Source organism: Manacus vitellinus, unplaced genomic scaffold, assembly GCF_001715985.3.
Source record: "Manacus vitellinus isolate BGI_N305 unplaced genomic scaffold, ASM171598v3 scaffold_0_pilon, whole genome shotgun sequence".
NCBI lineage: Eukaryota > Metazoa > Chordata > Aves > Passeriformes > Pipridae > Manacus > Manacus vitellinus.
The window spans coordinates 40,181,429-40,202,372 of record NW_021938789.1 but is presented as its reverse complement, the minus strand read 5'-3'; the positions used below and the strand labels follow the sequence as shown (position 1 = coordinate 40,202,372).

At 39.6% G+C, this 20,944-nt stretch overlaps 1 protein-coding gene across 7 annotated transcripts in view; it reads left to right on the top strand.

Annotated features, from left to right (window-relative positions):
* The first annotated feature begins 360 nt into the window (after positions 1–360).
* The window catches only part of EPHA5 (EPH receptor A5), a 182,547-nt gene continuing 161,963 nt past the window's right edge, over positions 361–20,944 (top strand). For all 7 annotated transcript variants that reach the window (XM_018072010.1, XM_018072004.1, XM_018071978.2 and 4 more), the window contains exon 1: positions 361–420. In XM_018072010.1, coding sequence (XP_017927499.1) covers positions 382–420 — 39 coding nt within the window. In that variant the 5' untranslated portion in view covers positions 361–381. The remainder of the gene's footprint in view (positions 421–20,944) is intronic.

Here is a 20,944-nt window from a genome sequence, read left to right as displayed (position 1 = left end):
TATATACTGTATGTCTGATATATGCACATAAACACATTTTGTATATTATGTATTTATTCCCTCCAAGAGATCAGATCCTAAGAATGTAAAGGATCTAGTTTTTACAGAAGTTCAGTGGATTTGCAACTTGGTTTGAGTGGCAGATCTCAAAGGAATAAACTAATGCATACATAGAATTGTCTTCAGTGTATGACCTCATTGTTAGAGGAGTTATTGTTATTCTGCTTTACAAAAATCCAGTTTCCTTGGTTAATTATAAACAATCTGTTAGCCACAGTCACCCATACCATGAAATATCTATGGAGTTTGTAATCTGTCCATCTTCCTTAACAGTTTTTTTTTCTCTTATTTTCAGTGAATTTACTGGACTCACGTACAGTAATGGGGGATCTAGGATGGATAGCATACCCAAAAAATGGGGTAAGTCTGTGTTGTTGTTTGCTTTCTCTCTCACAAATTATACTAATAGTTTCCATTTGGAAAGTAGACTACTGGGTTTAGAAACTCCCTGGAGTGATCTGTCGGCAATGGAGGGAAAAAAATAAGTAAAACAACAAGCTGTGACTGGAAAAATGGAGCTGTGTGGCTAGGGGATTGATTTATTTATGTAGCAGAGCCAGCCGCAAGTATTAAAAAAAGGATCATGAGTCAACAACCTCACTTCTCCCCTCCCCAAGAAAATCCGTGAGGTTATTTAAATTTCTTTTAAATTATAAATTCTTGCTCCTTCTCTTGAGCCTTTGGGGTAAATGTGGAACACAATTTCTGGAAGTTTTCTTCTGAAACACAGGGTCTGGAACACTGCTGTATTAAATGAACGAGGCTGTTCACAATTACGTCTCAGAATCATGAGAAAGCTCTGGGAGCTGATAACACTGGAACAGGAGTTGAGTTTTAAGCACCTTGAAGAACCTCTGTCCCTTGCCGTTACCTATACTAAGAACTGTTCAGCCTTGAGGAGTGATGGCTGAGGCGGGACCTCATCGATGTCTATAAGTATCTGAATGGAGGTGATGTGAGGATGGATCCAGGCTCTTCTCAGTGGTGCCAAGCAATAGGACAAAAGGCAACAGGCAGAAACTGTTGCACAGGAAGTTGCACCTGAACATGAGGAAGAACTTTACTGTGCAAGTGACCGCGCACTGGAACAGATTGCCCAGAGATGTTGTGAAGTCTCCCTTCCTGGAGATATTCAAGAACTGTCTGAATGCAATTCTGTGCCATGTGCTCTAGGATGATCCTGCTTGAGCAGGGTCGTTGGACCAGATGATCCACTGTGATCCCTTCCAACCTTACCCATTCTGTGATTTTGTAACTGAAAGAACTCGGCCTCCTAATTTGATACCTTAAATACGTGCTGGAGTTCAGGTGCATTAATACCCTTCAGTGTGTCTGCTTGACCTGACTGCATCATGTGAGTAGTCTTTGCTGTGAGTTTTAGTCTCTGATTTGGGGCATCCTTGATGCTGTACCATAACACAGCTTTGGTACTCTTGAAAGGTTGACTTCTGCACCTGGGTACCACTGGCTGGGTATTCCTGCCAGTTCCTGAAAGCCATGATCACTGTGTGAGGTGAGAAAGCATCCTAAGTCAGAAATGCTGCACAACTGAGCCCTCCAATAGAACAACTCTCAGGAATGTGTCATTCCAGAGTTTTAGTCACCTGAAACAGGCTGCAGAATTGTCTTGGACTCCAGTTAGATTGTCATAAAAATGGTGGGATTGTGTATATAAAATTCAACCAACTCTGCATATATATATATATCACTGTAAATTAAAACCTGGTTTTCCTTATATTCTGTGTGAATGAAAGGTTGTGGAAATGGCAGCCTCACTCAGACAAGCTGCATGTTTACAGACACCAATTACAGGAGGAATGTAAAAGCTACACAGGAAGCTGATTTTATTTTCAACTCAATTCAAGATCTAATCCTGTTGCAGTTAGTCTATAACTTTTTTTATCTATTGATTTAAAACTGAGAACAAAAGTTGCTCCCCTTGGGCATCAAAATAACCAGTGGCAGATATGCTGGCAGAGCAATATTTTAGTGCCATGGCACACCATAAAGATCCCGATGTCCATTTCTTAATGTGTGATGTTTTTACTTTTTGCACATCTCTTAATATTTTTCCTGTGGTATAAAGAACAGTTGCTGAATATCCCAATACCCTTACAGGAATATCAGTAGACAAATAGCTAAACCTGAGGAATTCAGAATACTTCTGAGTCTGTATGTGTAGATGAGTAAATGAAGAGCTAACTGTCCTATGCATAAGCCTCAGTTGTATCTTTTCATTTATGGAAAACTTTCTGTGTTTACAAGCTCAATTTCCAAAGGCCACCTGGAAGTACACTCATGAATGCCAAATTCGAAGTTACTGACTCAATAGGGAGAATTTTTTTTCCTTGATTAACTTCTGCTTTTTATTTAAAACTGAATTAGGCAGTTGGTTTTCAAATTTCTAGAAATCCCTTCCAAATCTTCTTTGTTTTCATGGGACATCATAAAAATTTAGTAGGTTAGTCCACTTGTCTCTTTTTTTTCGTAATGTATTTGAAGTATTTTACAAGCACTAAAAAAGATCTTCCCAGACTTGCTTCTCTAACTGCCATATCTGCTCTGCAATCAGCTGTGCTGCAGTTATACACGCTTGGCTTAGTTTTTTTTTAAATATCTACCTAATATAAATATTTTAATTAGTTCTCGCTTCAGGATTGAATTTGGACAAGGAGAGAGCTTTAACTGAGGTCAGAGATAGGCATTCTCATGTTTTTTGAGGCATCCTCATATAAATTTGTTATCTGAGGATTTCCTCCTAGGGAAAATTTTCAAGATCCATGTATCTGCCTGCACAGTTCCCCGTCAAGTAAAGGAGCAGAAATGTCATGATGTGTAACACTTTGCAACACCACAAAGTGTAGATACAAACCATGTGCTGAAGTAAGCTTTTTGATGCATTGTGTTTTATTATTGCTAAGAGCAGTATCCTTAGAGTCTAATCCAATGTAATTCCAAGTAGTTGGTAACAATTGCAGTGGTAGTATAGGTCCAGCTGAAGATACGTTGGTATTTGAAGGTGCTTTTGAAGCAATCTTCGAGTCTTCCAGTATTGCTGCTTCTCCACTTGATTTTTATTATGAATCTTAATGGAACTTAGTATGTTTTCTAGAACCACATCTGATAGAAGTAGGAGATGATACCAGAAGCACAGCTACTGTTAAAGAAGGCGAGTGTTTAGTCTTTGTCATTGTATGGGAGGGCCTGGGAGAAGTTATCTGTGTATCACAAAGGCTCAAGCTGGTGGGTTTTCAAAAAAAAGATTTCCATATTTAAAACAAGCAAACAAAACCCTACAGAAAACTCCACCAAAACAATTGGGATAAGAGGTCTAGGCAAGCCAAATGAACTTGATTTTGGCAGGTGTCATAGTCTAAACATTTTTGTAGCTGTGTACCATGCTAATTTTTGTGTATTAAAGCTTCAAGACATTGCATGCTCCAGGGAGGTCCAATTACCTGTGCTTTGCCTGTTGTTCACATCATTTTTGCTGAACATAATGGGAAAAACGTGATCTAACTTGGGAAATGAAAGCAGCATTGTATAGGAAGGAGACTGACCCTCCAGTTTGGAAACAGACTGCGCTTGGAGGTAGACCCGTTTCCTGCCTGTCATCTCAAATGAAGCACTGCAGCTGTTTAAGTCCCACAAGATCAGACCTTGATCCGCTGCTAAACAGTGCGCACCAACTCACCTTGTGAGTAATGGATTTTATGGGAAGGGAGAGGAGCAGTTGAGTCAAGGGTGTCCTGTAAAGAGCTTTGTCTATCTGGGTAGTTTCTTGGTACAGGTTTGGGTGGTGGGCATCATCCTTGCAGCCTGGCTGGCCTTCATTTCTCCCATGCACATAGAAGGTAAGAAAAATCCCTCTCTTCCTTTGTATGGAGTTTGAGGGATGAATAGAAATGAGATGACTTAAATATACTATGGCCAAGCAAGGTTTTGAAACAATGTCTCCTCGTGTGAAAAACCAGCTGTTGAGTAGAAGAAAGTGCTTTCTTATTTCTGCTGCTTTGCTGTGAAGGATAAATTGCAGTAATGTGGCTTCCTGGCTGCCCCGTGTAGGTTCAGCGGCTTGCAGCAGTTCTGTAGTTGGCTCTTAAACCTGCAGTTATATCTGTTAAAACATGAGCAAAGTCTCTGTGGAGTTCTAATGGCCATGGAGCTCAGAAAAGGGACTCTCTACCTGCCAGTAGAGCGTGGTCAGCATGGAAAATGCTGCCCCTTTCACACTCAAGTCAGGAATTGATCCTGTTATTACATGCCAAAGGGACAGTTTGGACTTTTATTTGCAGCTCATGGAAGCTTATTTTAACTTGAAGGAGGTTACTGTAATTACCAGAGGCTATATCAGAAAAGTCTGGTCCCTGTTGTGTAGTAGGAAACCCTCCAAGCACATGAACAAAACCAGTCAGGTTTTCAGTTAAAGGCTGTGCTTGTACAACAGGCCTGCAAAATCTTTTGCCTCTGGACTGATTCCTGGGGCACTGTTTAGGATTACCCAAGCTGGGCACATCAGAGGTTTATGTGTGCATTATATATGGCTGTGACACCAGCTAGCTCTGACCTGCAGAAACTGTGTGCTAAAGATACATTTTTATCATATGGAAGCTCACAGAAGTAGAAACGAGTAAGTACTGCAAGAGAAATAGTCAGATGAGGTGGAGCAGTGTTTGTAGGCCTCCTCTTTCTCCCTTGATTTGGCAGGAGACTCTGTGATGCATTTCAACTCTCTGCAAAGCCATAGCAGGGACAGAAGCTACAGAGCCCCCTGTAAACCTATGCTGTTCAGCTTTATTTGGTCTGGCCAAGTGAAAACAAAGTCATTTTTAACAATATTCAGGTGATTCAAATAGAATCTTTCCTTAGGTGGCTTGATTTATTCAGCAGTATGACTGATTTTTGTTTCAGTGGCTATAATAGCGCTGATTTACTTGTTTCAGACCCTCCCGCCTTTGAGGGTTTATTTTAAAACTTATTTCTTTGCAGCTTAGAAGTACTCTTTTTCTGTCAAAATTGGAGTGCCACACACCTGCTTTGCTTCTGTATAAGGGGTTCTCTTCCCTCTCCTCTGCCTCCCATTTATTTCCCTGACCTTCCTGTAGCACAGAACAGGAAAGCCTCTGTGGTCCTTGGGGTATTGGTTTTGTGATGTGGCTCATTGCACAGCTCCATATGATGGCATTTTTTTTTTTTTACGCTCAGACTGGAAAATAAACATGTACTAAAGAACCTGGTCCTGTGGAGTAGTTCATTTTATGCAATAAATGAAGAATTATGAGAGAGCTAGATGTTTTTTTGCATGTGAACAGCAAGAGGGAAAGCCATTTCCCCTCCTTTGGGTGGTTGATAAGGCTAAATAGTGAAAGATGGGGGGAAATTCAGGCAGACTGATTCTACAAGTTGCTTCTCATTTATATAGGATGATGGTAGGTTTGATTTTTTTTTTTTTTAATTTGTTTTGGGTTGGTTTTTTTGGAAGCAGTATTTCTGGCCTTTTTTTTTTTTTTTTTTTTTTAGGACAGGTACCCTAGGGTGCTTCTTTGAAGTTAAAAATAACAGCAGTTTGGATTACTCAGCATGATTTCTGAATAGACTCATGTTGCTCTCTGTCAATCCTAGTTCAGATAGAGATTTTACTCAGAAATACTGGATTGGAGGCATTGTTTGCCTCAGGGATAGAAATAAAATAAAGGGGAAGGGATAGGGGCCAGTGAAAGGAGAAGGAGGATTCTTGGCACCACTGAGCTGTGTTATATAGTTATGATTATAATTGGCATTTTTGGGGCAGTACTTTTGGCAGCCTGTGTTGTTTTTCCTGCAAATGCTGCTGCTTATCTGTGGCCAGTGTAGAAAAGGAATCAGAGGGATAAGCTTTGTGGTTTAACCCCCACCAGCAACAAAGCCCCATGCAGCTGCTTGCTCAATCCTCTCTGCCCACTGGGATGGGGAGAGAATCAGAAGGGTAAAAGTGAGAAAACTCATGGGCTGAGATAAAGACAGTTTAATTGGTAAAACAGTTTAGCTGGCACACAAGCAAAGCAAAATAAGGAATTCCTTCAGCACTTCCCATGGGCAGGCAGGTGTTCAGCCACTTCCAGGAAAGCAGGGCTCCATCACACATAACAGTTACTTGGGAAGACAAACACCATCACTCCAAACGTCCCTCCCTTCCTTCTTCCCCTAACTTTATATGCCATATGGAACATCCCTTTGGTCGGTTGGGGTCAGCTGTCCCAGCTGTGTCTCCTCTTAACTCCTTGTACACCCCCAGCCTCCTCACTGGTGTGGTGGGTTGAGAGGCAGAAAATACCTTCACTCTGTGTAAGCACTGATCAGCAGTAAGGAAAACATCCCTGAATTATCAGCACTTTTCAGCACAAATCCAAAACATAGCCCATACGAGATACTGTGAAGAAATTTAACTCTATCCCAGCCAAAACCAATACATATGCCAGCGTGCAAGAATGCAATTCATACCATAGCAGAGAGCATGATGGAAATAAGTAACACCTGAGTAGATAAAAAAAATGCATTAATGACACCCTAAAAGCCTGCGATTTGGCAGCTTTGTTTATATGTACATGTTTTTGTGCATGCACAGATTGGTTAGAAACATACTTCACATCTAAGTGTTTGAAGTACACTGAGTAAGCCAAACACTTAAAATTTTCTGTTCTTTATGGAATAAAGAAATTTTACATGAACAATTTGTGGGATGATGTTGAGTTTAATAGAGTAGAAACATACAGCAGGGGTTTTTTCCACTAGAATTTATTAAGGTAATATGCGGTATCTGTATATATCTATGTAAACTTTTGTCCTCTGTGACCCTCTTTCTGGTTCTTCTGGTCATTTTTACTCACTTGCTGTGGGGCCATGATAATATGTTTTCTTTTGGTTACGCTGCCTGTTCAGTGTTCCAGAGTCATGCATCCTTGTATTGTATAGCATAATTCCAACAAACCTACACAAACCAGGTGATCAATTTTGATCTTTTCCAGCCCTAAGTCTGAAGCTCTGCTGTCTGAAAGCTTGTCCTGACTTGGTCTAGAGTGAGATCTGGTTTTGTTTCTCTCTGAGCTTTGTTGTTTTTTGGTTTTTAGTTTGTTTTTTTTTATCTTGGGCTTCCTAAAAACATCATTACTGTTACTCATTCAGCAACCTGTGTTTAAGAGCCACTCCTCATACCTGCAACATAATAGCTACAATATGTATCTGCTTTTAAACCAGAGTACCTCATGCTAGACAACAGTTCTCATTTAATAGCCTCACTATTTAATTCATGTCCTTTCTCATATCTTCTTTTCTATCTGCGGTTAAATCTTTTCACTCCATTTGAGAATGTTCTTAAACTTCTTGTCCTGGTCTCTCAGCTGGCTGCCCTTTGGTTTGTGTGCTGTTGACATAAATCAACCTTCCTTTGGAAGCAGCATCTGGCGAGGTGTAGGTCTTATTGAAGGAGATCTAAAATGCCTAGAGTACTCTAAGGTATTGTAAAATAAATTAATACTAGTGAGATTAAGAATAAAGCAAATCTTTATCTTGGCTAGAACTGTATTACTGGAATAATATATTACACCACAGAAAAAAACATAAAGGTTGATCTTTCAGTATATCATTTTGTAAATACTGTTGTCAGCATTAGATTCCTCCACACAGGCTCACTGGGCAAACAATAATCTCTTTTCATGCTAAAATGTCTCTTTTTTTTTTTTTTCCCTCTAGTGTCTAGGAATTACATTTGGGGATAAAAAAGCTTGAAGAGCATTATCTTCTAAAACCATTGTTTTCTCTGTTACTTTTGTGACAATTTCAGAAATATTGGTATCCAACATTAGTAACTGTAGAATTAAAATATATTAATGTAGTGCTGCCATGGTGAATCGGAAACTTTACAGAATAAAATATTACCATTACAGAATGCATATGTAACAGCCTAGGATTTATAAAATGTGCATTAGGACTTTATAGCTTACGTTTATGAATTTTTGAAGTGTATTTCTTACTATTTCTTGTTCTAAACATACGTATCAGTGGGTTACTTATCACTTAATTTCATAATCCTTTTATAAGACTTCAAATGCACTGGCCCCATTTGACAGCATATATTTTTATTCAGGTTAATGGCTTTTTTTGGTAACTAAATTTAAGAATGCAGTTGTGTTTGATCTTCTTTTGATGTTACTCATTCAGGAAAGCCAGCTAAAAAAAAAATTAAATAAAATGAATGCTAGCAACAGAAAGGGAAACACATGGTAAAATTCCTGAAAATAATGTTAAGATGAAAGCTGCTTTTTTGTCTTTACGATTAGTTCATTACCTTGTGTATTGTGCAGTGAATGAAGACAATAAAAATTAGAGGGCTTATTTGAAGACCCTTCATCCAGTGCAAAACCAGCAAGGAGAGATTTTTGATTGGCTGTTGTTTTACTGCAAAGTCCTGATATGTGGTAATTCAAGAAATAGTTTGGCAGCTGAACATCTACGACTGTTAGAACAAACTTGCATCAATTTTTCAAGTTACTAATGGGAACCATTCAGGATTTTTTGTGTTTGCTTGTCCTGGTCAGAAAAACAGGGTGTTTTTCTGTTGCTGAAGGCTACATGCACATGCAAAAGGTGAAAGTGGGACTGGGTTCTTGCCTATTGAAAGAAAATGCCAGTATTTTATTTGGAAGCTCTTTTTGCCTCAACGTATTTTGGTTTTATAGTCTTCAATTTATCTTTAGATGTCTTTATTTGGGGGGAAAAGCACGCTGAACTATATGACTTAGTGTGTTTGACTAAAACGGGCAGTAATCATGAGGTCTGTTGGTTTAATATTGAAAATACTGTGGCAAAACAGACTAGAGATTAAGTATGAGGAGTATGCATGGATGCAAATACATGCTTTGGAGGCTTGTGAGTTAATTCTGCTCCAAAGAAAAGTGGTAGCTCCTCTCACCAGCTTTTAGGCTCTTCAACATGAATGATGAAGCACTGTTGAAGAGAATGTGGGTGACACCTGGCTATCAGTCATCTCTGCGTTACCACTGTGATATTGTATGCTGTCAAGCCACCATGATTGATTGTCCATACCCCGTGGGATGAACAGTGAGTATAAAAGAATTGCAGAACATGGTTTGGCTGCTCCTTCCTCTGTCTGTTCAGTGTGTTTAGGGGGGGAAAGAAAACAACACCAAAACCGCCTCAAAAAAATAAAGGCCGTGCTATCCCGGGGGGAGTTGTGAGCATTTAGGAGAGAGAACAGTTATTTCTTACATCTATAATGGGACTTCACTGATTCTTAATTCTATTTCAAGATTATATCCTGAAGACATGTCAGTGATGTAGTAGTGATTTACAGTTAGGAGTGAATGACACTTGCATGTCAATTTGATCCTCAACTAGCTCTGTATGATCTTAGTGGTCTTAGCAAGGAATAATCCGTGAGCTGCGGGGAGGAGGCAGGATCAGGCCCTGGGGTTGGTGAAAAGCAAGCTCCCCCAAGAAGAGTTGGGGCTGTGGATCAGCATTGTGATGAGGGAGGAGGACAAGAAATTGCATGCTGAGTTGGGCATCCCTGGGATAGCTCGGAGAAGGGTGTGATGATGGCAAATAGTAGAGATTGCTGATGGCTTTCTAAAGCATGGATCTGTCAGATCAGGCTGAAACATCTCCACAGCCCTTTATTTGCCTCCTTTTGCTGCTTTCCAAGAAGCAAAGTATTATTAGATTCTTTATTCTTGCCAAAATGCTCTGATAAGCATTTAACCTGTGATTTCTTGCTTATTTCTTTTTTGTGATTACTCCAGCAAGCAGCAGGCCACTGTTTTGATTATATTTAATTCTTAATTTTACAAAATAAGGAGCATAAAAAAATCAGATTAAAAAAAATCAAAAAAGTAGATGTATTTAAATTGTTAGAAAACTTCTCCAATACTAAAGCCTGGTTTCACTTTAAAATCTTACTGATTTCCATGTATATTAACTACCTATATATTGAAGCATATAGTGTCCTGTAGATCTGTTACTGGTGTTGCAATATGATAAACTCTTTTAAAGATGTGTGTTTTCTGTTGATAATTGCCCTCCTTGGGATGCTTTCTTGCAAATATGAGAACCTTTGGCTCTGAAGGAGGGCAGGACTGAACTTTTATGCTGCAGAAATTCTCATGTGACTTCAGCAAAAATATTTTGGGACAAGTGACCTGGCCCTTGTCTTCAAAGATCTTCCTATAACTCCAATGATTCTTCCCATAATATTGACTGTATATAATGTGGTACAGAAGATGCAGTTGGCAGGAGAAGATAGCACAGAGTATTTCCTAATAAGATTTGAGATCCTGATGTACACCGTTAATCCATTTGCAGTTCTGTCCCGGTTGTAGAAAGAGCTGCAGGCTTGGTGTTATTCTTGTGCAAGTCAGCCCCTCCCCTGCCTTGCCTTTGGCTGTGAGCTAGACCAAGAACTGAGGAGAGAGGGCAGGGTGGGAGAGGAGGGTCATGACAGGTCTTTTTAAAATATCTGCTTATTGAAAGAGATCATTCAGAATTAATTGTCGTGGGGGTTTTTGTTGGTTTTTTTGTGGGGTTTTGTTTTTTGTTTGTTTTTTGTTTGGTGGGGGTTTTGTGGGTTTTTTGTTTGTTTGTTTTTTGGGGTTTTTTTAGGTATTTGAGTTTCTCTGTGATGCATATGTGTTGCTTTTAGGGAGCAGTCCTACTGGGATGATATCCCCAAGACCTAACTACTCAGCAGATACCAGGGGGGAGGAAAACTGGTTTTCTGAAAAGGAGGATTTAAGACTTGCTATTTTTTTTCCTTCAGCTGTTTAGAAAAACTAGCAACTTCTGTCTATGCTGGCAGCCTTTTTCATTGGGACCTCAAATTTATTTTTTTTGGAGAGGGAAAGCAGGGGGAGGGGACAAGGGTGGAGGTGATGTCTTAATCGCATCAGTGCTGTAACTGGAGGTGCAGTCTTTCAGCCTGCAAACTCCAGTTACAGCACTGATGTGATTCTCATGGTTTCCTGCTGGAGCCTGGGGGTCATTCTTAAAGTTTGTCACTTGAAATTGAGGGCAATCAAAATAAGTTCTGCTCTGTATCATGTCTGCTCAGCATCGCTTGCTCCTGATTCAGTCAACAGTAAAGGATAGCAAAAATGTGACCTTTAGTTTTCTGTTCAGAAACGTTAAGGGTGTTCAGATTTGTTTTATTTTAGCTTTATTTTCTTCAGAAATAGGAAGATTCACATTTGAGAGCTTTCCCCTAGTTTTAAACCTCTAAACTGGGGGGCTGTTGGAGCTTCTTGCAAGACAGAATTTTAAGTGGTTACAATTGTAGGGCATGTACTGACTTTTTTAGTTGATTGCAGTGCAAATGTAAAGTAAGCCCATAAATCATAGCCAGTGTTGTGATTACAAATCGTTACAATCACATGAGATTATTCAGTTTGTTGCAAATCCTTCTAGACTATACAATTAAAGTCATAGCCACAGTTATAATCCTGTGAGATAAAGTTACTTCATCACACAATCTCCTTCTGGTTTACTGTTTGCTTTATTTTGATGCCAGACTGAATAACTGAATGCTTCTGTGTAGTTAGCTTCAATGGCAGCATGTATACTTTTTGTATCTCTGCTAATTCTGGAGTTTATTTTGCATCCTTAAAATATGAATATGGATTGATATAATAGTTGGGCAAAGACCTGGTAATTTTCGCTCTAGTGGTGGGAAACGCAACGTAAAATGATGAAATTTTAGAAAAGAATTGCTATTTCTGTCCATTGCTAGAGATGTCTTGTCACATGGTCAGGAAATAAATGAGTTGTGATCATTGATATGTTGTTATGTAGGTGACTGAAAGCAGGTCGGTGCTTCCCTGCAAAAGCAGTGGCTGCAGTCACTCTGCAGAATTGTAGTCAGGCAGAAGACAGCTGCTGAACAGGAGCAAAATGAATAGTTCACTTGGGAACGGCTTTCAGACCAAATCAAACCTTTTTGCACAGTTTCAGATATCCATCTCGTTTCTTGTGTGGTACTTCTTCTCATCCTGATGTTGGATGTCCTGATGTTTCCAGTGCAAAGGAAACTGCAGCGGGCTAGGGAGCATCTTGTGCCTGCCGGCCAGAGCGTGATGACTCAGTGTGTCAGAGTAATTCTGATAAATACCCAGACTGAGATAATCAAAACCCATCCAGGGATTTGGTTGTTGTCCTACTTATTAATTTTAATGATAATTGAATATCTGTGCCGATTACTCAGGCTGTAAGCTCAGCTTCCCAAGACCTGTATATTCAGTTTCAAAATACTGCTTATTCAAAGTCTGGTATATTTAACTTGGAGGAGTGGTCTCGACGTGGACAGACAGTACAGATAGACAGGAGCTACTGTGTCCTTACTACTTCCTGAGTCACAGTAAGAAAGTCTGGCAGAGCCTGTTTCTCAGAACCATATAAGTGTAGTGACCTGGCAAATGTCTTTAGCCCTCAGGGGATTTAGTAATGATGCTGCCTGTATAATATTTGTAAAAGACTTTTGCTGTGAAAGTGTTGAAGAGAAAGCGGGGAATCTTAAGCAGCCCTTGCTCGGTGTTTGCAAAGCTATTTTATTTGATGCCAGTAGCCCAGGTAAACCTTTTGGACTCCTCTCTTCTCTGTCCCTTTCGAGCACAGCACTACTGAGATTTTTTTTTGCTTGCAAGGTTGTCTCCTCCAGTACTAACCTGGGATGTTTTCCCTCAGCTCTGCTGTTTGCAGAGGCTCAGCTTGCTGAAGCTGGATGTGCAGAAGTCCTTGTGCAACTCTCCAGGTGTTGCAGAGGGTCTTTGTCAGAAGCCAGGATCTGTGTTGAGTTTTTTTTATATGAGGGGAGCTTTTCCCAGATAAATTCTCTGGTGCTTCTGGTCCTGCTGGAAGACTACATAGTATCCCCATTGATCAAGGATAAAGCAAGCATCTGAGTGTGCTGGTTTAAAAGTAAGCAGGCAGTTCTAGAGAGATTATAAATCAGGGTTACAATTTACTAAAAATAAATTACAATAGATGCAATGATACAAAGAAAAACTGATTTTAACCCAGAAAAACAGATGTATAACCCAGCCCCCTGGGACAAAAACACAACAGTGTTCGTTGGCCCCTGTACTGACCACCACATGGCCCCTCTGGGTGTAAAGTAAAAGGAAAGGAAAACCTGTTGGTCCAGATGATGGTGGCAGTTCTGTTGAGGTAATGATCCCAGTCTTGTCGAGAGTGGCAGTGGCAATCCTGTTGGAGTTCCAGTCCTCCTCTCAATCCAAGTGGTACAAGAAGTCCCAAAACCCAAAGATTATATGCTCAGGTTTAGATGGGAATACCCAGTACCTCCCCCAGTGCAGGGAGTTTCATTAACTGTGTGAGTCATGGGATATTTTTGGAGTCTTTGCTGGTCTAGGTGTTGCAGCTGCCTATTATGCCAGTCCAGTATGGCCCATTAGCAGAGATGACCCCTCAGGCTGGGTGTGAAGGTGCTAAGGTCTCCCTGGAGGGGAGTTATCACAGCTGAGTCATTAGGTGTGCCCTGGTCAGCTGCTGCAAATGATCCATTATCAACAGTCCATCAGAAATTACATAGAGAGTGTAGAATACTCAGTTTTGGTTATACCCACATGGTAATAAACTGATCCTGGCCCCTGTAACTAGGACACTGAGACACAAAATAATGATAATGCCATAGGCGTCCTGTGTTTTTTTTGAACTGGGAATGAGCCTAAGTTAGCAAACTCTTGATTGTTACCTTTAAAAAACAAATTTTCCCCCTCCTTTTTTTCTAATTTCCGTCTGTTCAAAAATAAAGCAGCAAAGAGAGAAAACAGAGTGAAAACAATTTTTTCATACACAGTGCTATGACCAAAGATATTACTTGGTAATATCCTTTCCTCTCTGCTCTGCAGAGTTTTAAAACTAAGAACTGAAGTAGTTTTTTCCTGTATTACAGTACACACATAAGTAATCAAAATTATATTAAGAAAGAAAGTTGGGCAGCTCCCCAGTGTTCGAATATGTTGAGTGCAAATCATTGACATTCTAGACATGCTGTTTCTCACTGAGTTATAGTTTCAATGCTGGTGGAGTAAAACAATCAGTTGAAAAAAAGAAAAATATTATACTATTGCTAGTTCTTGTTGTTTAAAAATAATAGCAATTTTGTTAGTGTGTGAGCTGAAGGTAATGGTGGTGTAGCTTCATAGGATTTAAAACCACTGGATCTGCAAACGTTATGTAGTTTAATCTCACGTGGTACGTACAGTGTAGAAACTTGTTCAGGTGTCCTTGCAGCAGGTCTGTAATGTTGATTTGGCTATAGTGCATCTTCTGGAGAGAGATTTATTTGAATTAGTCAACCTATTGTGGTAAGTCCATATCCCTTTGTAGGTTGTGCCAACAGCAACTTGTTATAAAACAAACAAATCTTTCTAGCTCAAATCGGTCAAACTTAGTTGTCAGTCAATGAATCTTGCTATACCTCTTCTTGCTAACTTTACAGCTACATACTAATCTCTTTATTTCTCTTCCCAACAGCCCATTTCAGGCAAATAGAGGCCACAAGCAAGTTAGCCACCTCCCGACCTTCTCTAATTGTTTTTAATGGATTTTTGTGCTGTAAAATAGGGGGTTGATCTCTTGACTAGCTGTGGACTCTCTTTACAGTTTATCCTAGCTGAAGTGTTACCATTTGAAATGAAAATGGTTTTCTGAAAGTGATCTTAGTAAAGTGTTCCGTTATCTTGTTTGCTTTGTGAAGCAAATGGATCACAATGAGAAGAAAATCATCCTTGTGATGGAAGCCAGGTAAAAGTGAACAGGGAATCTTAGTAGCTGCTCATCTCTGGCTCCTGTTGCAGATAGAGCTGCGGTACAGTGCCAGGTACATCTATGACCTAAAAACGTGGGCTAGAGCTATGCAGAAGACTCTCTCATAAGTTGACCTGTGGGCTTGGTCATATGGCAGGGGGAGTCTGTGGGAGGTGGATGAGTGCATCACGTACAAAATTTCAGATAGGAAGACAGGTTCCTGTTACAGTGGAAGATATAACCTTGGAGCCTCTTAAAGCACTAGGAAAGGTAGGATTCAGTCCTGGCTGAGCATCTGCTTTTGTACAAGTAAAGACTTCGTGTTTGCAAAGCCAAATACCTCGCAGTATCTCAGGATTCTGCTCCCTGAGCAGAGGAGACAGAAACAAAATCACCTGTGTGCTTGGATGGCCTGCCCCTGACTGCTTCAGTCCACACAAATATGAAAATTCCCCTTTTCTGTGTTTGAGTCTCAGTGTTCTTTGCATCCGGTCCAATATCATTTGGTCACAAGACGAGAGGAAGCTATTGAGTTGCAACAACAGGTTTTTGTGTCCTTCCCCTAAATGGCTAATTCCTTTACTTAGTATGAATTTATTTCACTGCTTACTGTTTTAAGTTTATTTGTGCACAATAATTTATGGATGAGAGCAAACATTATTAGAAAACTTTATGTATTGTACACTATGGGGGCAACTTTTCAAATCAGAATACCGTTTCTTCAGCTGTCTTCTTTCCAGTGGGTATGTTTTTGTAAGAAGAATGATGTAAATTAACCACATAACCTGTAGAAGTGCTGTTTCCTATGCTAATTAGTTCTTCCCCTGAGAACTGTACTTTTAATTTATTTTTTCAAGTGCATTCGCTCATCCTTTTCCTTTCAAACTTCAACACTTTGTGAAACATGCATCCAGTTTCACTGGAAGACTGAAGCTGAGACAAAAATTGAAAGTGGATTGATTTAATGGTTTAATTGCTAAATAATGATGAAAGTTTTGTAATGTATTTGTAATTTTATGTTTGCGGGAAGCAGCCAATCATTCAATTTTACAAAGTGAGAGCTAGGCCTAGAATAAGGCTGGATAAATAATCATCTGTAGTTTCTGTGCTGAGTAGTGCCTTTCCTCTCAGGGACTCCTGAAGATTATTTAAAACATTTTTTTCCAGAAATTCAGGCTGCAGACAAGGATTATCTTGCCTAGCAGTAAGATGCTATTGCTGCAATTTGGCTGTGTTCTGTCCATAAGATGCACAAAACTGAGAGAAGTTTCCAGTCAGTGACTGCCCTGCTGTGAGAATGTCTCTTCGATAGGCAAGTCTAAGGGAGGTCCTTGCTTGTGGCTTTCTGACTGGCCTGCTAGGCTGCTAGGGGAGAAGGAGCACTGAAAGGAAGCGCTGAAGGCTGGAGCTATGCAGGATGGCAGACCAGAGTGTTTGGGATGGCCAAAACCCAACAGGTCCGTTGCCACCTGGGTTCAACAAACTGTGACTACATGCACTTTATCTCCCACCTTAACCCAAATCTTGTGGTGCTGAAGGAAGAGTTAGTTGATGGCAATCTCTTTTCTCCTAAGGAAATGTAGCCCCTTCCCATGTCTGCATTTTTAGTTACTCCTTCTACTCTTCCTCTTCAACTTCTAACCCACCGTTAATCCCGTTGTACCTTGAATGGAAAATAACAGTAGTAAGAGCTTGTAGCTTAATTGAGCTGGCAGGGATGTAAAAATAGACCAACTCAGTCATTTTGTTTCACCTGTTTCTGGTAGTTTGTCCTCTGAGGAACTATATACCTTCAGCATTTCTGTGTTCTTCACCTCTGTGCCTCAGGGACTTGGGCCTGGAAGAGACTCTTATTGTAACTTGTGAGAGGAATATACGTGAACCTTAATTATCTGTATATCCAGTATCTACTCCCAGATGGCATAGGCATGTTGGTGCTAGCTTTAAATCACCTTACTTAGGTGACAGATGCATGTGGCTTGTCATGGGCTCAGCTGCCTGACCAGATACTTTCTTCTGAAACTTCTCCAGATCCCCCTTAGAGTTTTGATTGATGAAGGTTTGACTCCTGCAGCAAGTTCTCAGTATGGCTGGTTATGCCTTTCCCTCTTCCTCTCACCATTCCACTAACTAACTTATCTTACGTTCTCTTCAAAAGTGTTCAGTTTAAATTCCTGAATCTCTCCTTGGTTAGATGAAAAGCAATCTAATAACAGAAATTTCTTCCTCATGTATGTGTTGCAGTATTACTGAGAAGTTAACCCATGATTTGCCTCTTGGTTAAGTAAACAATTTGAGGTTTTTTCAGTTTCTTCTGAAAGCTTCAGCAGCTTTCCTAGAATTTGCCTTATCACAGCTGATTGCCAAAGCCACGTTTACTTTTGCATTGCAGACAGATGAGTATTTAGCACACAATTGTATTTGCTTTCCTAACAATAGCATGCTGATGTTCAATTGGTTCTTCAGTGGTTGTCAGATGCCAGAAGAGAGTGTGGAGGTTGAAGGTATGAAATATTTTTTTTCTGAGATGGTTAGGATATAGGACATCTGTCATAAACAAATGAACACATCTATGTTTCTTCAATTCTGGATTAAAAGAAGCATTGAGGTGTGGGTTGAATCTTTGTCCAGAAGATTTACATCCTTGTAATTCTGGTCCCTTATTTAAATAGTAACATAAACCTGACACAAGGGGAATTAAATCCCATAGAATAAAAAGTAACTAAAAGTTTCATTATGTTGTGGAATAAGCATAAAAAGCATCCACATGTATAATTTATTACGTATAGTGGGAAAGTACTTAACAACAGTCATAATAAACTCATTCTGTTCATTCATTTTTAGATCTTAGCATACTGATTCAGACCTTAACTGAAAGTGAATATACAATCAATGTGAGGCTTTTTATGCAGGTTTAATAATGTAGGCCTGCCAAGGATCTTTAATTAAATAATTATTCTTTGTTCAATTAGAATAGGTCGCTTCACTATAGGGATTGCAGGCATGTACATGCAAAATCCACCCTGAACTGATCATATTTTAGCTTCTTACTGTAATCCTGAGTAAGTAATAATCTTTATCTCACAAAACAGTGAGAGCAACCCAAAAACCAGGAAAAAAATTGTAGTCAAATATTAAAAATGTAATGCCTAATTCTGCGGTGATCGAAGGAAAGCATGCTAAGACACAGTTTGGTGGTGCTGTGAACAAAGAGCTGTCTGACAAATGGGAAAAGTGGATTTTCTCCAGGGTTCAGATTCAATAAAACCATCACCAAAACCAAAGCAAGCTAAGGTGTTCAGCATGTAGGGAATCAGGAAATCTGGTTTTGGGTTTTTTTACTGGTAACCTCATGTACTCAAGAAGTGGCAAATGGAGCTGTTAAGAGGAGGTGCAAAAAATTGCATTTTGTATCTGCCTGCTGTGCACACCAGTTCCCATAAGAGGGTCTGCACAGGCAGAACAGCCTTCTCATTTCTTCTGAGAGTATTGGAAATGCAAAAAATCTGTTTGGCGTGGGGGCTGCTGCTTGTAGCATCGCACAAGGCTGGCTTCAAATGGCCCCTGCTGCCACGGCATGTCATTAATGCAGCTCACAGCAGCTGGACTGAGAGGACTTCAGTGTTTATTAGGGGAATATAATCATTTAAGCCTGAATAAGCTTCAAAGCTCTAATGTGGCTGTTTGGCCAACAGAAATGAGATGTAAATTTGTGCTGAATAGCCACTGATTACAGAAAGATGATTAATGCGAGGTTTAAAATTGATTTATGGGTGCAGTTGTCAAGGCCTAAGCCATGAATGTAATATTATCTCTATGAAAAGCTTTGGGTAAATTAGAGACCAGGGAGCAGTGGCAAAATAATGTGTTTGCTGGAGGGTCTGATATGGTGTATGGGCCGTCTATAATCTAGTCAGATCTGGTATGTGCCTGAGAGGTTAGGTTTTGCCAGTGGAGCACATTTATATTAGAAATATTAGAAAACCAAGAAGTTTCATTTATTTTATTTTCATTAAATTCATTTTTTGATCAGTATTTTTTCCCTTTTACAGGAAACTCTTAAATTTTTCCTCACTTTCAGGAAATTATATATAGCCAATGACAATGATAAATATTAGAAGTTTAGTTTTTGCAACATTTTGCTGTTGGGTGCATTAAAAATAAGCCAAATGCTTTGTGTTATTTCCATTCTAGTAAACAGTTAGAATCCTCAAATAGATTTTGATTTATTTAAATATTAGGACAACACTACGGTAACAAGGAAAACTACCTTTCTTGTTGCCTTTGAAAGTTGTTCTGTGAACCTCCTGGTGTCATCAGATGATGGGTAATGTGAATAATATCCCAAAAGCTTTGAAAATCCAAGCATTTGGTTATAAACCTAAAATATAAGTCATACTCTGAGTCCTCTGAAAATCTGACTCTGTCAGTGTTAAACCATGTGGTATCTATACTGTTTGTTCTGGCCTTTGTTAAATTGCTCTGCAATGAGTGTTACATTAAGCAGTGAAAAATGATTTAATGGTATTGTGTTTCCTCATTACCCCTTTCACGCTCATCTCCATTGTCTTTCCCTTAATTGCTGGACCGTGATTGGAAATGGATGTTTTAATTCAGATGTACAGAGAATTCCAAACCTTTAAAAAACATAAACCTGTGGGAGGGGAGGTGGGGTTTCTAAATAACATATTGCTTTGTTCTGGAAAGGGGTCAGCACGGTGTCTGATTAGGCGTGCTGGAGAAGGGCTGATGCTCCTTTTCATTTCAGTTGTGCGAACCTCCAGCTGGGTTCTCATTCCATTTGGATTCTGGTGCTGACATATGTCATTGATCATGCAAGTTATCAAAGTCTTTTGATAAATTCAAAAGACAAATTTGCAAAGTCTGAGCTAAACTTCAGTCTCCTTTTCATTTTTTTTCCCCTTTGTATCTTGGTGTGCAGCTGAAAAGTCTAGGTGACTTTATCCTGATGTTTCTTCACTTTTCAACAGCTTGATTGTGCAGGTCTCTGAACAGATAATACGTTTCATCATGAGCATGTACTGCAAATAATTTTTAATTGTTCTTTCTTACCGGTTTGCTTGGGCGGTACTTCGTATAGCAAATTGCTGCTTGTGTTTTGAGATGCTATTGAAGCTTTAAGGAATCTACATTGTTTCTCACCTAGTCAGTGGTACAGAGCAATCCAGGAATTGTCAAAACTTTTGCCTTATATTACCAAGGGAGTTTTACGGAGAAGTTTCCTACACAGGCAACTGCAAAAATGGAAGGTGTGGGAGCAAACTTTATATGTACATTACAAATAAAAAAGAATACTGGACAGTTGTTCAAGTAGTAAATTCAAATATTTAAACAGTATGAGCTGATGACTATGAATTTTTTTGTGTAAATTTAAATGACTGCTATGTCTACATATGTAGCACTCCTTGAGAGGAGCAGTCGTGCTTTGTCTCATAGATTCAGCATGGGGCTTTCCTGTTTGGTATTTTCCCTCAGCTCTGAGCAGTGTGACTGCATGAGAACCTTTCTTGGCATTACTTCATGAAGGAGAAGGATTTCTATCAGTCCTGATTGCACACAAGATGATGAAAGGTTGACCTGGGTGGAATTAGAAGGATCCAAAACATGGTAGGATACAGAAGTATCCACCTAGATGCTTAAGCTCTCATGTCTAAAAATGGCTTTTTTTAAAGCTGATTGCTGCTGCTGAGCTGTTCAGAGTATTGGAATGTGCAGTTGGCAGCAATGGAGTTGGGATGGAGCACAGTGGTGCTATGAACATTCACCCAACTAATTTTCAGTGTAGTTGTTTTATAGTGGAGATGAAACATTAAGCATTCCCCCACCTTTGCTGTTCCTTCTCCTTCCTTCTGTCACATTGCAAGCCAAAAGTAAAGCCTTGGCATTGAGTGTAATTGAGCCTTATTACATCTTGATGCAGTGGGGAGTAGCTTTTATCATGGAGTAAGGCCCTTTTTCTCCTCTTAACATCTTTGTTGCCCACATGGTGAAAGGGATCATTCAGAAGCAAGTCTGACAGTTCCTGTAACATTGCTGCAGTGAGAATTTG